At 35.1% G+C, this 19,899-nt stretch overlaps 1 protein-coding gene and 1 long non-coding RNA gene across 2 annotated transcripts; one reads left to right on the top strand and one right to left on the bottom strand.

Moving 5' to 3' along the window:
* Positions 1-14,339: 14,339 nt before the first annotated feature.
* Positions 14,340-18,255, bottom strand: LOC18445710 (uncharacterized). The gene is made up of 2 exons (XM_020674439.2): positions 16,684-18,255; positions 14,340-14,969 (listed from the first exon to the last, which is right to left on the bottom strand). The coding sequence occupies exons 1-2, from the start codon at positions 18,193-18,195 to the stop codon at positions 14,628-14,630; spliced, it is 1,854 nt and encodes a 617-aa protein (XP_020530098.1). The 5' UTR covers positions 18,196-18,255; the 3' UTR covers positions 14,340-14,627.
* Positions 14,377-18,478, top strand: LOC148783141 (uncharacterized). Its single transcript, XR_016050455.1, has 2 exons — positions 14,377-14,461; positions 18,249-18,478. It is a non-coding gene; the product is annotated as an uncharacterized LOC148783141 (long non-coding RNA).
* The last annotated feature ends 1,421 nt before the right edge of the window (positions 18,479-19,899 follow it).

Below are 19,899 nucleotides of genomic sequence, written 5' to 3'. Positions count from 1 at the left end.
TAATCCATGATCGATTTTTTTTTTGTAATCCATGATAGAATTTTTTGAAAATTTGTGATTTTTTTTTTAATCCATGATCGATTTTTTTGAAAATTTGTTTTTTTTTTTTTTAATCCATATTATTCAAAGAGAAAATGAGAGAGATGATGATTCTGAGGCCACCCTATCCCAGCCATATTATTCACATATCGAGTCCCAACAGCAACAGTGTAGGGATGAGCACGAAATACTGTAAATTAAATGCTGAATGGCGGTTCATGCAGGGAAAGAGCATATCAATATTCGCATATTCATTCAAAAACATGAAAATTCTTAATGGAGTACCCTCATTTTTTATTGAATTCCTAAAAAAAAATATTTATAATGAATTTTAATAATTTTTTCGAATTTTTTTTAAGCTTTATTCTGACCGATTCACCCGATTCTCGATCCGGATCGCCGATTCGCCGATCCGGATCGGTTTTTGGAAGCCCGATCAGGGTCACCGATCCGTTTTTTAAACCATTGATTTTATCTATGATGTCTAAGATTAATGAATCTTCTTTTGATAACATATTACAAGATGACATATTACAAGAACATTCCATATCAGAAGAGCATGAAATTATAATATTTTCATCTTCTATTTGTCTTATAAGAGAAATATCACTACTACTATCATTTTCTGAACTTGAAGTAGATTCTTCTTTGTTTAATTGGATAATATCATATATTTGATTTCTTATGTTTTCATCCAATATAATTGCATTTAGTTTTTTCTTGACTTTACATGTATTTTTATAATGGCCTACTTTTCCACATTTATAACAAATGGGTACTTATGAAATAATTTGAACCCCTCTAATGGTATGAAAACCAGATAGTGGTTTGAGATGATTTTACTTGAAACAGGTTCTATATATCTTACTCATTACTTTCATAAGAATTCAATGATCATATCATATTCAAAGATGCAGATACGAAAGATACTGAATTTCAGTGAATGGGGTTCTGACCCTTCACGATCTAGAAAATTACAATCTCCTGATTTCCCAAATAAACATTACTGGTACTCTGACTATATTGATGCTTGGCATCACATACTTACCATCCAAAACCAATATAATTCCCACACCTGGTTCCTCCAGTTTAAAATGGTGGTAACCGAACCAGTTCCTAATTGGTTCCTAAACTGGTTTACAGTTTGAGGATCTCTCTCCCAAATAATGCCGAAAACCCTCCAAGCCTCTCAAGAAAAGTTTATTGAATATAATGGGAGGATCTAAAAGTCAATTATCATTTATATTTTGTTGCATTTATCAGATACCATGGATACTTAAATGGTCATTTGCTATATCTGATAATAATATCAATAATTATGAATATATCCCATGCTTGGGGAAGCAAATTGTTGTGAAGTGGTGGGACGTCTTTGTCTACCACAATTTAGACCCAGAACATATTCTACTGAAACAAGTCCCAACTAACTTCAAATCTCCTTCTTACTTTCACCCAAATAAATTATCTGAATATATATATCAAATGAGAAAGCATAATCCACAAGCCACTAGAGCCGAATTAAAAAAACAACTATATGAAATCTTTTCCGAAGAAGCCGAAAATGCTACAGAAACAGAAGCCATTGAAAAAGCCCAAGACACATCAGCCCACGGTATGTCTCAGAAGCAATCATTGTATTAGCCCATGACCCGACGGCCCGAAGGAAGCATATGTTCCATGATATGACTAAAGCAAACATGACAAGACGTAATATTCTTCTGCGACCCAACAATGCTGATGAAGCGACATAATATGCTGAAATAGTACCTTGAAGTGACATAATATGTTGAAATAGTGTCTTGAATTGACCTAATATTCTCACCAACACCGATGAAGCAAAGCAATATCATATAAGACAAAAACAAATAAAGACTCTCTTACCTTCGTCGACCATTCGTACAGCCACATTGGATTCCTTCACCATCCGTGCAGCCACTTAGCATCAAGTCGCAATGCCAGTTAACACAACCTTCCAATAACTTCTGTCTCCATCGACCTCACCGTACCTGCCACGAGGAAATGCACTCATCCACTTCCCTCTTCACCGACAACGAATCTTGCCATCTGGAGTCCACCTACTACTGAGAATCCTGCCATCTGTCATAACGTCGATTCACATAATTGAAGATTGCAACATAATGAAGAAACATTTGGAGTCCGATAGATATAAATAGAAGGCCTCTTCTCATTTGAAGGCATCAGAAGATTTCAGGAGTCACAACAAGCTCAGACCGACTCTTCTCCTGTCCTCTTCTTCTTCTCCCTCTTCTATTGTAAATATTTTAGTTAAGTTTTTGAGTGTTTAGTTTTAGAGTGTAAATGTGTGATTGTCATCTCAAGGATTGACCAAGATTCCGTCCACCAGAGTGGAAGTCGTTTTGCGGTTTCCGCATCTGTACCTTGTAAGTATGTTATAAGTTTTACACAGTATGTTGTCACTGTAAAGGTCTCTTGGCGTAAAATGGTATCAGAGCCAACTTTGTAAATAACTCTGTTAGGTGTTAGTATGTTATAAGGTAGAAACACTACTGATATTTACCATTAGAGAAAGTTGTTCCGAGAGTTGAGGTTAGAGACGCTCAGTTACCCAGTCTAAAGACCGCTAAGGCCAGGAGAGCTGTTGAGATCGAAACAGACATAAGAGGTAATCGAAACAGACATAAGAGGTAGTCAATGAGGACTGTCCAGATAACACTCATCTGTAACCTAATAATGACAAATTTCATTAGGAATCTATTAAGTAATACACTATCACAAGCTAGTAATACTCTAAGGATAAAAAACAAAGAAGAAGTTGTAATAGATAATATCGAAAAACAAATCACAAAATGGAATATACCTAAAGTACCTATTTCAAATGTATATAATACATGAACTTTCAAATTAAAAGTAGGTTATGCAATAAAAACAGTAGAACAAACAGTATCAGTAACTAGTAATCAAGAAAACTTTCAATTATTATCAAATAAAATAATACAGGCACATAAAGTTAAAAGTTATAATTATCTACATATAGGATTAATTCAAATAGTTATTAAACCTTTAACAAGACTAGGGTTAAATAATTCTATTATAGTATGTTTAAGAGATAATAGACAATAAGTTTTCTGATTCCCTATTAGGAATGATAGAATCAAGCCTATGTAGTGGACCAGTATATTTTAACTGTTTTTCAGATTATTCAATATCTTTAACTGATCCTAATATCTTAAAAATATTAACATTAAATCTTAAAACCCAAGGTTTTGATATGTTACCAGAATCTCAGAATATTGCTATTGTATATAGAATATATTACAAGGTAATGAATACATTATGTTCAAATGATGTCCAAATAGATACCAAAGAAAAAACTACTCTTTTTCAAACAAATATTGAAAAATCAAATGTAATAATTCCTAAAACCATACAATGGTCAGATATTAAATTACCTGAAGCTTGGAACATAGAAAATGAAAATAATCATTTAAAAGCACCCAATAGGAATATTCCTGATAGAATAATAGAACACCAGGATGAGAAAGAAGAAATCCAATTTCCCAATCAAATCATAAGAGATGATTCAAGTATACTTCGTCAGCATATATTGTCAAAAAATAATATTAATACCATTGGAGAATCATCTAGACACTCTACATCAAGTAGAATGAATCCAAAAATACAAAGTTTATTAAGAACAAAAGATAATATAGTAATTCCACAATATCAACCCACATTAAAAACTGAACCAGATCTTGCTGACACAGAAATGGATTTTCAAATATTAACCATCACTAAACCATTATCTAAACAATGGATAGAACAAGATTATCTTTCTAAAAAAAATAAAGATATACGAGAATGGTATTTAAAAAGATTTCAACCCAGGTTAATAGAATTATTTCATAAAAGGTATAATAAGTTATATAAAACAAAAACATGCAATATAGGGTTTTTTACATGGTTACGAAGAACATTAATGGAAAGAAATGTTGAAATTCCAAATTTTGAGAAAAATAAAATAAGTACCATAGAAAATCAATATACCACATACCAAACAATGGAAGGTATGAATATAACCAGTATACATCCTCCAGAAAAAAGCGTTATTATCAAAGGATCTAATAATAAGGAAGGAGAGAGTTCACTTGTTTCTGAAACAAGAGTTACTCCTTATAAAATGACAACTGGAGAAATTGTTCATTGAACAAAATTAATTCTACATATTATTGAACAAAATAATTATACAAACTTATATATGCAATCCATAGGTAAACAAACTATGAGAATAGAAAATATGATAAGGCCAAATCCAATTCCAGAACCCAAAAAGACTTTATTATTTAAACCTACTCTTGCATTAAATAAATTCAGTATGATTGAAAACAATAAAACTTTAATGGATCAACTTATGTCCAAATTAGCTGATTTAGATATAAAAGACGTAAGAGGTAAATCAAAATTAATACCAGAATCTTCTACATTAACTCTTTAGGAAGAAATACCAATAATAGAAGACACTATTGAACACCAGACATTAGCCTTCATAAAATCAAATACTCCACAAATCCAGAGAATAGCTTATGGTAAAGGTTGGAAACCTGCTTCTGCCAGACCTTACCATCTTAGACCCACACCAGCAGTTATTCAATTTGAAGAAGATTTAATATCTCATACAACTTCTTACTCAGGAAGATCAATAGTAAATTGGAATATTAATGGTATGGCTGAAACCCAAATATTAAATACTATGAAACATATGACAATATATGCTTCAGCCTGCAAAATGGTTGACAACCAAGACCAAGAAGTCTCCAAAGCCATAGTCTGTGGATTTACTGGCTCGTTAAGACGATGGTGGGATTTTCACCTCCTTGAAACCCTAAAAAATCAGATTTTAACCAATACTTAGCAATGGACTGTAAAGAATGAACAAAATCAAGATATCCTCTATTATGAAAGTGATGCTGTTAATACACTCATTTATGCTATAACACTTCACTTTGTGGGGAGTATTACATTAATGGAAGCCTGATCTGAAGACTTACTTTCTAATTTGAGATGTCCAACTTTATCACATTATAAATGGTATAAGGATGTTTTCTTTTCAACACTCTTATCCCGAGAAGATAGTCAACTAGACCACTGGAATGAAAAATTTATTTCAAGACTACTACATTTATTTGCTGAAAAAGTTAGAATCAGATTAAAAAATAAACATGGTGGAACTATACAATATTCTGCTTATACTCTAGGAGAATTGTCAGCAGAAATATGTGCTGAAGGATTAGCCCTTTGTACAGACATTAAATTAAAGAAACAATTGGATAAACAGAATATGACATGTAAAAAAGAATTAGGAGATTTTTGTCAACAATATGACAGGTAAAACAGAATATACAAAATTCTGCTCATATTCAAAGATGCAGATACGGAAGATACTGAATTTCAGTGAATGGGGTTCTAACCCTTCACGATCTAGAAAATTACAATATCCTGATTTCCCAAATAAACATTACCGGTACTCTGACTATATTGATGCTTGGCATCACATACCTTGAAATATATTCTAGGTCCTTGAAATATATTCTATATACAATAACAATATTTTGAGATTCTAGTAACATATCAAAACCTTAGGTTTTAAGATTTAATGTTAATACTTTTAAGATATTAGGGTCAGTTAAAGATATTGAATAATTTGGAAAACCGTTAAAATATACTGGTCCACTACATAGGTTCGATTCTATTATTCCTAATAGGGAATCAGAAAACTTATTATGTCTATTATCTCTTAAACATACTAGAATAGAATTATTTAACCCTAGTCTTGTTAAAGGTTTAATAGCTATTTGAATTAATCCTATATGTAGATAATTATAACTTTTAACTTTATGTGCCTGTATTATTTTATTTGATAATAATTGAAAGTTTTCTTGATTACTAGTTGTTGATATTGTTTGTTCTACTGTTTTTATTGCATAACCTACTTTTAATTTGAAAGTTCATGTATTATATACATTTGAAATAGGTACTTTAGGTATATTCCAATTTGTGATTTGTTTTTTGTTATTATCTATTACAACTTCTTGTTTGTTTTTTATCCTTAGAGTATTACTAGCTTGTGATAGTGTATTACTTGATAGATTCCCAATGAAATTTGCCATTATTAGGTTGCGGATGAGTGTTATCTTGACAGTCCTCCTTGACTACCTCTTATGTCTGTTTCGATCTCAGCGGCTCTCCTGGCCTTAGCGGTTTTTAGACTGGGTGTCTAAGCGTCTCTAACCTCAACTCTTGGACCAACTTTCTCTAATGGTAAATATCAGTAGTGTTTCTACCTTATAACATACTAACACTTACTTGTAATGCTCATTAAATAAGAAATAAATATTGGTGCTAACAGAGTTATCTACAGAGTTGGCTCTGATACCATTTTGCGCCAAGATCTACTCTGAACCTACGAACCTACTTATTTAATATATAAACCTAATTATGAAACTAATTTAGCATATGAATCTAAACTAATTTATATATATATATATATATATATATATATATATATATATATATATATATATATATATATATATATATATATATATACACACACACATACATAAAATTTGGGTTGTCCATTCTTTCACCAAGTCGCACCTAATAAAAGTATTAAAAAATTAATTCGTAAAAGTTAAGTTGAACAAAATAGCCTTCAAATCTTTGAAGGGTATTTTGCTCCATTTATTTTTTATGAATTATTTTGTTTAATATTTTATTAAATTCACATATTTTTTTAAGAATAGACTCTCTAAAGTGCTAGTAGTTTGGATTTATAGAAAACAAATTAAAATGCAAATACAAAATGTAATCGTGATTGTCAAATAAGCTCAAATTCAATCTAGGCTATTGAGCGCTTACTGCGGTGAAGGTAGACATAATTACTCTTATCAATTGGAAGTGAAAGTGGGTGGCTACATTTATTCTATTGACCAAGCTCAAAGTTCAAAATAAAATTTATTAAACTTTGTTACATACCTATAAGCTATCAGATTTCACAATGAATGGTTACAAGTAAGGAAAATTGTTTCATGCTGGTTGGACAACATTTCTACAATATACGGTTTAGAGGTATAAAGCATCCATCTTAAAGATGGATGCAAATAGGTGGTCCATCTAAAAACAATTTTAACTAATGATTCAAATGTCTTCTTAATATAATTATTATACCTATTTGCATCTAATCATAATTGTAACTAATGGTTCAAATGTTTTCTTAATATAATTATTATTTCTAGTTTTCAATTTTTTTTGTTTTTTTGTTTTTATATTCATGATCTCCATGTTAAAGATTATATGTTCTCTAAAAATTAGAATCAAATTATATTTAAAAAATGTGTTTATAGCCAAGCGCGAATTTCTACTACATCCGGGCCGGCCGCATAGAAACCGTATCCTATAAGTAATTGTGACTTACTTGTACTCATAGTAAATGGTCTCATATCATATAAGAGTTTACTTGGCCCAATAAATGAAAGAAAAAATTTATATAGAGCCGAGGCACTAAACAATCAAATTAGAACCCACCTCAAAAATTTCACTAGAAGAGGTTGTTTTAATGCTCAAATATCCTCAAATTGATCATCTCAATATCAAGATGCATGAACATGAAAAAAAAATAGATTTCAAAATTTGGAAATAGTGCATCTTGTAACGCATTTTTGGACCTTCAATTTTCAAAATTTTATAGATCTGCTCGATCTACACTATTTTTTTAAGTTTTACATTTTATAATTAAAGACAAAAATACATTTTAATACTATCTCAAAATTTAGATATGAATAGTAATTCGGTCAGATCCGTGTATAGGTGGATCCGAGCCGATTTTTTAAATAATATATATATTTAAGAAAAGTATAGAATGAGACCATTTACCTTTGGTATAAGGTGATACATTAATCTTGATGATTGGATGTGAAATTGGGTGGTTGCAATTATTCTATTGACCATGCTCAAACTTCAAAAGAAATTTTCTCGAATTTTGTGACACGTCCGAGCTATCAAACTTCACATTGAATGATTAAAAGTAATTGTGACCACTTTGTATCAAAGGTACATGGTCTCATTGTATACAATCTCATATTTATATATACATATATATGCTATAATATATGGGTTATGTTAGGGTGCTCATACTATATAGCAATTTATCAATTTATAATTGTACTAAACAAATTTTGGACATTTAAATATCTTTTTTTGTATATGGAGAATTTTTTTAGGGAAAATTGTTTCATGCGGGCTGGACCATATTTCTATATATGCAGTGAAGAAAGTGTAAAGCATCCAACTTAAAGAGGGAGGCAAGTAGGTGTTCCGTCAAAAAATAATAGAAACTCACGGTCCAAATGTTTTCTTATTAGAATTGTCATTTGTTGTTTTGAAATATTATTTATTTTTCATATTCATGATCTCCATGTTAGAGATTACATATCCTTAAATATTAAGTTCAAAATTAGATCTTCCAAAAGCTTTTGTGCTTCCAAACCATGTACAGTTTGCAGCAGTTCGCAACGGTTTGAAACCATAAGTTTGCGGTAGCGTGTGGCCCTTCTGCCAACATGTGGTCTTTACTTGACTTCAACAAGAAGGTAGCAGAGCAGTTGTGTGTGAATTCTTAGGTGGCTGCAGAAGTGTTCGTTGTCGACACTTTTTATCCACCTAGTCTTTCTTGAAACTGGGTAATCTTTGCCTTAAATTAAGTAATCTCTAAGCTTTTTTCTTCTAAATGGGGGATACAAATTCCAATTCAAACATTATAGTACATGAGGGCAACAACCAAATCTGAAAATTACTCCCATGCCTCTTAATGATACAAATTATGAAACTTGGTCTAGAGCTGTAACTATGTATTTCAGTAGCAAATGTAAGTTGGGTTTTATGAATGGAAAAAAAAACTAGCTCCAAAACCTAATGATTATGCTTATGAAGAGTGGGAATCTAAGGGCAACCTTGTCAGGTCGTGGCTTATAAATTCAATGGAACCACGACTTGATGCAATGATGTATTTTCAGCCTACTGTTGAAGATTTATGGAAGTCTCTTAAAGAGATTTATGGAGAAAAAAATAATGCAGCCATAATTTTTCAACTCAAATAAGATATATGTCAATTTAAACAACAAAGAAAGCCATTTAGTGAGTACATTTGAATACTTGGAGGCATGTGGGATGAGTTGTCTCAATATACTCCAATAATTGCTGATATAAATAGCAGAATAAGAGAAGTCGAACAAGATAAAGCCTTTGCTATATTGGCAAGCCTTGATCCTGAGTATGAGGTCATTAGAAGTCCAATCTTAATGGCTTTTGAATTTCCTTCCTATGCTTCTGCATGTGCCACTATTCAAAAAGAAGAAACTAGGCACAAGGGTATGGACCTTGCCATTAAAAAAGAGGATCTCAATGACAACATTGAGAAATCATCCTTTCTTATTGAGTCTCCAAAAGCTGAAAATTACCACCATCGATGATAAAGTCGAGAATACTAGTCGTGGTTGACCTAGGTGCACTCATTGCAAGAAGTTGGGACAAACTAAAAAAAGGTATTGGGTTCTCTATGGAAAAGCCCTTGTTAGGGGAAAACCTATTGCTTAAGTTGCTCAAAGTGAGATGCTCATCTCTGTTGATAAGCTAAAAGAGTTCAACAAATTGGGAAGGTGAACATTGCTTCCTCTTCTGAGATACCGCCTATTACTCAAGGTAATTTTTCTGATTCTCCATCCTTTATAAATTTTCATACTTGGATTGTTGATACTAGAGCTACATGTCATATGACTAGCCATTGTGAAGGACTCAAAGAGTTTGAACACACGTCTTCAAGGAGTCCTGTGTTATTGGCCAATGGGACTATGGTACCAGTTTGTGAAGTAGGAGATATTAACTTTTTTTTTTTTAAAGATAAGCCATCTGAAGTTTTATATATTCCCTCTTTCCCTTCGAAACGTTTATTAGCTAGTCAAATCACAAAAGCCTATAATTGCTAAGCAATTTTTTCTGCTGACAATGTTATTTTTTAGGATATGGTTTCTAGGAAGAAGATTGGTGAGAGTAACCAATCACTTGGGTTGTACCTATTAGATCAAACCTCAAAATATTTTTGCCGTTGCAAACCGCGGAGAGTACATGGCATTGCTGATTGGGACATCCATCTGATAGAATTCTGAAGTAGATGGTCTCTAGTATTGATGCATTATTTGCATCTTTTAAGGTCTATCGGTATGCTAAATATACTCGATTTCCATTTTAAAATTTTGATTAAATTTGTAAAAATAACTTTGATATCATTCATTCAGGCTTATGGGGACCTGCTCTAGTGGATTCTTTATCTGTTTTAGTTATGTGATTTTTTTTATTGATGATAAAGCTTGTTATGTCTAGATTTTTATATTGAAGTTTAGGAGTGATGTCTGCATTGCCTTTAAGGAATTCCATAGCATGATTAAAAATCAATTTGATACTAAGGTGAAAGTTTTCAGATGCCAAGGTGAAAATTTTCAAAATTGATAATGGCACAAAATATACAAATAAAACTTTTTCTTCATATTTAATGGATCATGGGATCATTCATCAGATGTCATGTGTAGAAACTCGTTAGCAAAAGGGAATTGCTAAGAGGAAAAACATGTATCTTCTTGAAGTAACGTTTGCCTCACTCTTTCAAATGAATGTTCCTAAATAATACTGCTATGAGGGTATTCTTACTGCTTATCATCTTATAAATCGATTGCCCACTAGAATATTGGACAATAGAAGCCCCTATGAAATGTCGCATAGTTGCCTCCCTACTGTTCATCATTTAAAGATATTTGGTTGTGAATGCTTTGTGCATTTATCATAAAATAATAGAGACAAACTTTCTAAATGATCCACTAAATATATATGCCTGGGAATATTAACATACCAAAAAGGGTTACAAATGTTATGGCTAAAAAACCAGGCGATTGTATGTTTCAAGAAATGTTGAATTCAATGAACAAATTCCTTATTTTTGAACTGATAAGCCTCAGGGGGGATTAACAAGACAACCTTTACTCAAGATATCTAAAAAATGGATCGTTTTAATTCAGAGTAAAAATCATTAAGAGTATTATGCCTGATCCAGAAATACCTCAAGAATCCATTCTTGAAACACCACATGAATCCAATGAGGACGTTCAATCAAATGAATATCAAGAGGACTTATTTCCTCAAGATTTTTAGCCAAGACGATCTGGTCGTATTAGTCAACCTCCTCCTGATTTAAAAGATTACTATACATATCATGTTCAAGAAGCAATATTGAAAAACAAATGGACTCTAAGAAATTATCTCTTAAATATTGTGCGTTTTTTTTTACTAAATTTCATCAACTAAAGAAGACAACAAAACTCTTGCTTGCAGGCTCAAGAAATCAATCTATGGGCTTAAATAGTCTCCCATGGCATGGTTTGAAAAGTGAAGGCAAGGTCTCGTTGACATAGGGTTTTCTCAGAGTAATGTTGATTCATCCATGTTTATAAAAAGAAGGCAATATGAGAATGTTATTGTCTTGATCTATGCTGATGACATTGTTATAACAATAAGTGATTCAAATGCCATAATAAAATTGAAAGATTAACTTCATATGAAGTTTGATATTAAAGATTTGGGAAAACTCAAATATTTTATTGGAATTGAGGTTGCTTACTCTTACGAAGGAATTTTTATTTCCCAAAAGAAATATGTTTTAGACATTTTGCTCGAAACTGACAAGATAGGGTGTAAACCTGTTGATACTTCAATTGAGAATAATTATAAAGCCAACATAGACTCAGGCAAAGGTTTGGAAGATAATGGGATGTTTAAACGATTGGTTGTTCACTAGACATGACATTGCTTATGTGGTCAGTATGATAAGTCAATTCATGCATTCTCCAGAGACTGCTCTTCTTGAAGCTGCCAATCTAATTTTAAGGTACCTTAAGTCATTTTCTGGAAAAAGAATTTTAATGAAAAAGGATGGGCATACTGATGTTATTACCTTTTTTGATACTGATCGGGTAAAAAGTCCTACAGATAGGAGGTTCACCACATGGTATTATACATTTGTAAGAGCAAATTTATAACTTGAAAAAGTAAGAAACAGTCGGTAGTTGCTCGATCTAGTGCGAGGTTGAATATAAAGCCACAAAAAAAGCCACAAAAACTACAACTTGCAAATTAATTTGGTTAAAATTTCTTCTCAGAGATTTGAGTTTCAACATTTTGCGTCAAATGGTTATGAACTGCGACAACCAATCTGAGATATATATATATATATATATATATATATATATCGCATTAAATCCATATTTCAAGAACGGACTAAGCACATAGAAACAAATTGTCATTTTATGAGAAAAAAAGTTCAACCCAAGGAAATTACTACTCTATTTGTTAGAAGCAAAAATCAATTTGTTGATATCCTTACAAAGGCCATAAGCAAAGTATTGTTTCAAGAAACATTAAGCAAGTTGGACATGATAGATATCAACGCATCAACTTGAGGGAGAGTGTTGAAATATAACCGTGTACATCTAGCTACTCAAATATGGTACACAGATGATATTGTTACTTAAATCCCATATTTTGGATAACAAAATGTGAAGAATATCTTGGTGATATATTTTGGAGATATTTGGGGGAATAGTTTCTATATGGTTGTTCTTTTGTATCTTTTATTTAGTATTGGATGAATGATATAATGGGCGTACTAAATAGCACTTCAATTGTGGATGTAGGTAAAAGAGACCGAACCACGTAAAACTGTGTTTTCGTCTTCTTCTCTTCTTAATTTCTTCTACAAAACAAATACGTATGGAAGAGATGCGCTAAGAAATGGCAGATGGAAGACCCACTTCTCTTGTTCCCACAGAGAGAGAGAGAGACCGACTTCTCTTGTTCCCAGAAGTCCCGGCCCTTGCCCTAGCCCCGGCCCCGGCCCCGGCCTGAACTATTAGCATGCCCTATCCACAACAGAGCTACATTTCTAGCATCTTTTCTTGAGAAAAGTTCTCAAAGGCAGACTCATTATTCAAGGATGGCATTTGAAAACCCTCTTTTGTACATTTTGAGAGAATCCATTCTTTTGTATAATCAAAATCATACTTGCACTCATTTTTCAAAATCAGTGAAAAAAATCTCACAGTTGACACTAAAAAAGGGCTTCTTTTTTGGGTGTGGTTTCCATAAGGTTAACTTTAAACAATCCTACTAAGGTGCATCTTCAAATTTTATCATAATATATAATTTTGATGTAAAACGTTTTTAGGATTATCTCAAAATCTATTTTTATATCTAATTATAAAATTTTAAATTTCAAAAATGGTTAAAATCAAATAGATCTATAAACATATAAAAATCTTGAAAATGGACAATTTAGATAATATGTTGTAAGATGCACTATTTCTGAGACTCAAATCTTTTTATTTTTCATAGTCATAAATCTTGATGATCAATTACAAGGTTTTTAACATTAAAATAACCTTTTCCGATGGATTTTTGAGGTGCATCCGTAGTTCTACACGTTAAGGTTGCAACCTCATATAAACTTTTTCCTTTCTTTTTTATTCATCGAACAATGCGGGCACTTATTTCCCCAAGATAGACTAGTGTGTGCAATGTGTTGCAAATATAAACATGAAGTTCTACTTAGTAAAAAGTTAAAACCTAGGTGATTAGGGTTTTTCATTCTCTCTCTCTCTTTTGGGTGGTTCAGCAAGGACTCGCAATGGGATGGGTTGCTAGCCAGGCCTTAATTGATTCGGACTGGGGCCAAAAAATATGGCCGGGTCAGAAGCTTGCACTAGGGGCAACCCGGTTCACCCTGGTCTTTTTTTTCGTTATTTATATATATATATATATATATTCCATTTGGCTAGACCAAACATGGCCCAACCCTAATAAGGCTAGGACCTTTTTGGTCTTGTCAGACCCTAGCTAGGCCTGGGCTAGGTTAACTGGACACGGGCGGCCTACGTTCAAGCTCTGCTTGTTGCCGGCCCTAAGTTAGGCAAGGAAAGAGTCCCCTAGTCAAAGTAAGACCTACCCAAGATTTCCCATAGTAGTGGCCCGCCATCCGGACAACCCATGTCTTAGGACCCATAGCTAGCCTTTTTCTCTTTCTAGTCATACTAAAGTGATTAACTTTGACTCCCACCTTGTCTCCACCCCTAATAGCTAGAAATAATCTTTCAGCTATCATGCAATGGTGGTCCACTTGCATATATCATCAAACCCTTTCTATAAAGAACCGCAGCTTCCACTCGTTATCAAATGTAACCAATCCCCTGTACTAATACCCACAAAATTCAACACAAGCAGCCAAAGAGGTAAATAAACAAATCACAACAATTGCCCCCTTGTTTACCCTATACATAGAGAGAGAGAGGTGAGAGAAGAGAGGTTACGTGGCCTCACCTTGTGAACTAGGAGGAAATGCTTTAAAAAACCACTAACGACGTAGAAAATAAAAAATGGGTAGGACTCGTCATCGCCATTAAATTACCCAAAAAAAAAAAAAAAAAAAAAAAAAAGAAAAGAAAAAAAAGAGGGGGTTACTTTGCCTTCCTTGACTTGGACTTTTTCTCTTTCATAAGGTTTCTCTTAGAATCCATTGTGGTCCATTGATAGTGAGCAGGGATAGCAAAAGGGTCCTCCTCCTCGGGTCCATGACTCCATGAATGTTTGCTGTTGCTGGTCCCATGGTCTTTAGCCCCCCATTTCACCCACTGGCTTCGTGGTCCCCAGGCCTCTTTCTTTTCCTCTTCCTCTTCCTCAATGCATTGCAATAACCGAGGGCTCGATAACGGTGTAAAGTAACGGTCTGAACCCTGCAGATCTTCAAACTTAGTGAAGGTGACCACCACCCTCACAGTTGGTACAACAGGAATGGCAACCTGCAACAACAATTGAATCCACATTTAAAACTCACCCAAATAACAAGAAAACAAGAATGGCCGTTAGAAGGGGAAGGAGTTAAAGCACAGGGGGGCCCAACTTAAACCAAACTAGATGGTGTGAAATAATTTTAGAAAAAATAACTCTGAAATTTTATTTTTCTAATATTCATGATCCCATGTTTGAGATTATGGATCCTTACAAATTTGAACCCACATTCAACATGAATTTTGGAGGGGTGAGGGGTGAGGCACATAATAGGTGAGTCAACCGAGTCACCAAAAGTGGGTCCTATAAGAAATCAATGTAAGCAAAAACCCGGTTTCGTCCCAGGACTCGGCCGAGTTACTCGTCCACGGCGAGTTGTTGCGAGTTCTAGTGACCCAACTCGCCAATGTTGAAACATTGCAAAAGTAATAACTCATGAGGCGAGGAAATGAGCCCGGGCTCGATTGGTTAGCTTGATGATTTGAAACGCTAATTCTCAAGTTCGATTCCTACCAAGGGTAAAAACCCTTCTCTCGCAAAAAAAAAAAAATAAATAAAATAAAATAACTCAGGAGGCAAGTGTACTGACTCTCCCGAACAACACTCTGGCTCGAGCCGGGGCCAAGTCCGATGCCCGAGCCAAATTTAAAAACAGTGGTAAAAACTTGTGTTCAGTAAATGAGCAGCCTAGAGGGATATTAAAACAGGAAATGGTAGAAAAATGCTTATGTATTTTAAATATCTCTGCACTTTCACAAGTAGAGATTTTCTGCAGGTCTGCATTAAAGAGTGTGTCAGGAAACTAAAATAGAAAGATTTGCACGCCTAAGTTAAAACTGCTAATGTTGGGTAGGTACTTGGAAGTTACTGCACAATCTGAACATTAAGAAACTAAACCGAGACTAAATCCAGTATTAGGAAAAAAGAAAAAAAACACAGATTCTAATAATCAAAAGAAGTGTTTTGTCAAAGGGAAAAGTTTATATAGAGCCGTGGCTCAAAACAATCAAATTCGAGCCTACCTCAAAAATTTCACAAGAAGAGATTCTCTTGATGCCTAAATATCCTCAAATTCATCATCTTGACATCAAGTTACGAGGACATACAGTCAATTTTCAAGATTTTCATAGATATCTTAATCTACACTATTTTTTTAAGCTTTAAACTTTATAAATAAAGATGAAAATGTATTTAAAGGCTATCAAAAAGATTTCCAGTATTGATACCATATATTTCTTGAAACTATTTGACCTAGGCCCTATACAAACCGCACCCTTTGTCAAAAGACCCAAACTTATAATTAGATTCATGCCCCAAACTCAAAAGTTTGGTTGTTTTAATTTAATTGTTTAGAACCTTGGCTCTCTACAAACCTGTACAAACCGCAGCCACATAGTAATTCATTATTATGTTTGTGGTTTACCGGATGTCGTGGTTTCAGAGCATTATTCCAACTATTTGGAATTCATTATTATGTTTGTGGTTTACCGGATGTCGTGGTTTCATAGCATTATTCCAACTATTTGGGACCGCTACGGGAACTTGTATTTAAACTAACCGTAAGTCGAAACCTTATTTCAACTATTTGGTGCCGCTTCATGAACTTGTATTCCAACGAGTCGGGACGATTGCAGGGATCTTGTTCCTCTGTCATACTCTAGATCTATCTAAAGCCGTACCATCGACAAAAAGACAAGTAATTAATTAATAAAAAGACAGGCTTACCTTGACAGGAAATGTAGCAGGAGGAAGCTTAGTTGTAAGCAACTCCCTGAGGCGCCTAACTGCCTTGACCTTGTTAGCTAAGATGTCCAAGAGAGGCAACAACTCCTCTGTCTTCAGTGGAAACTGATCAGTGAGCCAAACCAGAGGCCTCAACCCCTTCTTGTACTCACTCTCCCTCATCTCCCCCTTCTTCTCCATGCTCTTCCTGCTCACGCCTGAAAAAGACATCCTGCCCTCCCCTTCCTCCTTCAAACCCTTCCTCCTCATGTGAGCAACCCATTCCTTGTCTTCCCTGCTAAAGTGCCCCACCTCAAAGCTACTGTTACGCCGAGACGACGACGAAGAAACCCATTCTTTGTCTTCCCTGCTAAACATCGCCACCTCGAAGCTGCTGTTTCGACGAGAGGATGGGAGGGAGTGTAGGTCTGCCTTTTCGAAGCTGCTGTTACGGCGAGAAGATGGGAGTGAGTGTAGGTCTGCCTTTTCGAAGCTGCTCCGTCTTTGAGCCCCGGAAAGGCAGGGGTTCTCGGCCACCAGGAAACCGTCTTCATCCTCATCGAGCTCCAGAGAATCTAGCAAAGGATCCACATCTTCATCGACCTTCCTGGTTTTGATACTGAAGAGGACATTATGGACCTCATACACTCTGGACCTCCACTCCCCAACCATTTCAATCTTCTCTTGCCGCCGCCAATTGAGCCTTCCGACGAGCTCTGCTGCCGTCACATCCATCCCCGGCCGGAACACACTGCTCGGAGGCCGGAATGGGCCCTCATCATTTGGGAGTGGCGCCCCTGCATTCTCAAATGTGTCGATGATGTCCTCGTCGTCATGAGACAGCACCAGAAGTGAGCCTTCAGGGAGGTTGTAGGCTGAAGGAGAGTCGCCAAGGAAGAGGAAAGTCTGCGGGGAGCGTTGAAAGCGTAGGCCGTCGAATCCGGTGAGAGAGAGGTCGGCACGGAGGTCCGCCCCACGCTTCCACAGCCTGTAGGTGTCCGAGGGGGCAAGACGCGCAACAAAGGGCACCAGCGAGCTCTCGAAGCGGAACGAAATCTCCATATAGAAGTCGCGCATTCGGCGGAGGGTGGCGATCAAGCGTGGCAGGCGGCGGCACCACTTGGACCAGGCGGCCACAGGAAGGTGACGCTGGATAAGGGCCGCGATGGGGCGGTGGCAGCAGACAGCATCGTGGAGGGCGCTCCATCCGGCAGCATTGTGGAGACAGGGATCCGCTCCGGCGTTCAGGAGCATGCGCACCGAGACAGGGTCCGCCAGGCGAACAGCAAGGTGAAGAGGCGTGTCGCGAGAGGGGATGCCGTCGCGGCGGTCTACGACGGCGGAGATGCTGTCGGCAACGCGCTCCTCCGCCAGGGAATCATCCTCGGTGCGGATCGCGGCCGGTTCGCGGAGGCGGGGGAGGCGGGAGATGAGACGGGAGAGGCGAGAGTGGTCTCCAAGGGCCACTGCGTAGTGCGCAGGGCTGTGGGCATAGTCATCAGGGCGGAGCATCATCTTGCTTCTCCTCTCTCTCTCTAACAAAGGCAGGCTTATTTAGAGAGAGAAAGTAAGGGGGTGAATTGAGGAGCGCGAGATTCTTAGAGGAGAGAAGAAGGCAGAAGATGTGCTTTTTGCCGTGTTACGAGGATTCGAGATCACAATGTTTCTTTATTCGGCCCTAATCAAAAGATACCAAGGCCCACAAAGGGCAAACTCCCCCTTTTCAAATCCAGAAAAAAAATAAAAATAAAATGTATTTTTGGTTTTACGTTTCGAAATCTATTTCTAGTGTTGATCATGAAATCTGAAGGTTTTAAATCAGCCACATTTCCTTCCGAGCTTTTTTCGATCTTCTGCCCATTCAGAGGGGCACTTCAGAATTTAATATAAAATATATATTAAATAATAAAAATTTTAAAAATAAAAAATTTACAAATAAAAAAAAAAGAGGAAGACAATTATGTGCTGCGGCCCAAAGGGTAGAAGCACGCGAAGGATGTACTGGAGTTCGCTTCGGTCTACGCCGAAATGAAATCTAAAAGCCTTGGTCTCTTTGGTAGAAGTGAAGTAAATAGGATAACATTGCTTAAAATCTTTTACTATTTTCAAATCTATAAAGTATTTTTCTTTTTTGCAAGTATATTGTCGCCAAAGGAATTGATGTCAACATGGAGTGGAATGGGGTTTTTGCCCTTTGTTAACTTTAAAATCCTTTGTATTTAGCAGTGTTTTAAAATTCGGATCAGCGTCGTTGGTCTCTTCCCCACAACTTCGTGTCATCAGGTTTGAATTGATTCAAAATTGGTATTCCATAAAAATTAAAAATAAATAAATTAAACATAAAAATAAAAATAGGGACTTATAAAATGAGGATTTAAGGGGACCAAAAAAAAAATATTAAATAAACTTAGAAGAAGGCAAAAAATATGCACATGAGAGGAGACAGGGGAAGGGGGGGACGGAGTTAGGGAAACCATGCTAGAATATCCATTCCATTCTTGATCAAAATCAGCAATCCTCATATAGATTATCTCTTTTTTTGGTTTTTTTTTCCTATGAACTTTGAGTAAATTTTATTGAGATAATGAAGAGGACAATAACAATAAAAGAAGAGGAAAAAAGAGAGAAAAAACAGGGTGGAGAGACGAATAAGAAAATGAGGAGAAAAGGCCGGAAGGGATCTACAAATGCTACAGTCCCCAGGAGTCCTTCATGGGCAGTGGCATCTTTAGCAAGCAAATGCATATCTTCATTTATATATATATATATATATATATATATATATATATATATATATATATATATATATATATATATATTTAAAGGGTAATGATTTCATGCGAGTACTATGATGCAATCACTTTTAAAAATCATCTTTTGGCCATTTGTTTAATCCAAAATTTAAAATATACACTCTTTTCATTTTAACAAACAAAAAAAAAAAAAGAAAAAATTGAAAACACAATTTACAAGTTATTTTTTTAGTCCAATTAACATAAACCGTTCATTTTGGTGAGATCCTTAGATCTAGGCCTTAGAAGGATTTTTTCATTTCTAATTTTTTTGGATGGTTTTATTGTCATTAGATGAACAATGTTAAAAAATAAAAAAATGATTTTAAGTTTATAAAGGCCAATATCTTGAAATTCACAAAATGAATGGTTTAGATTTTTTTTTGGAGGGGACTCATTTTGACCATATCTAAGGTTCAAATTGAAC

The sequence above is a fragment of the Amborella trichopoda genome, chromosome 2, assembly GCF_054954075.1.
Source record: "Amborella trichopoda isolate Santa Cruz 75 chromosome 2, AtrichopodaSantaCruz75HAP2 v2.0, whole genome shotgun sequence".
Classification (NCBI taxonomy): domain Eukaryota; kingdom Viridiplantae; phylum Streptophyta; class Magnoliopsida; order Amborellales; family Amborellaceae; genus Amborella; species Amborella trichopoda.
The sequence above is the reverse complement of the archived record's forward strand: the minus strand, read 5'-3'. Positions and strand labels throughout refer to the sequence as shown.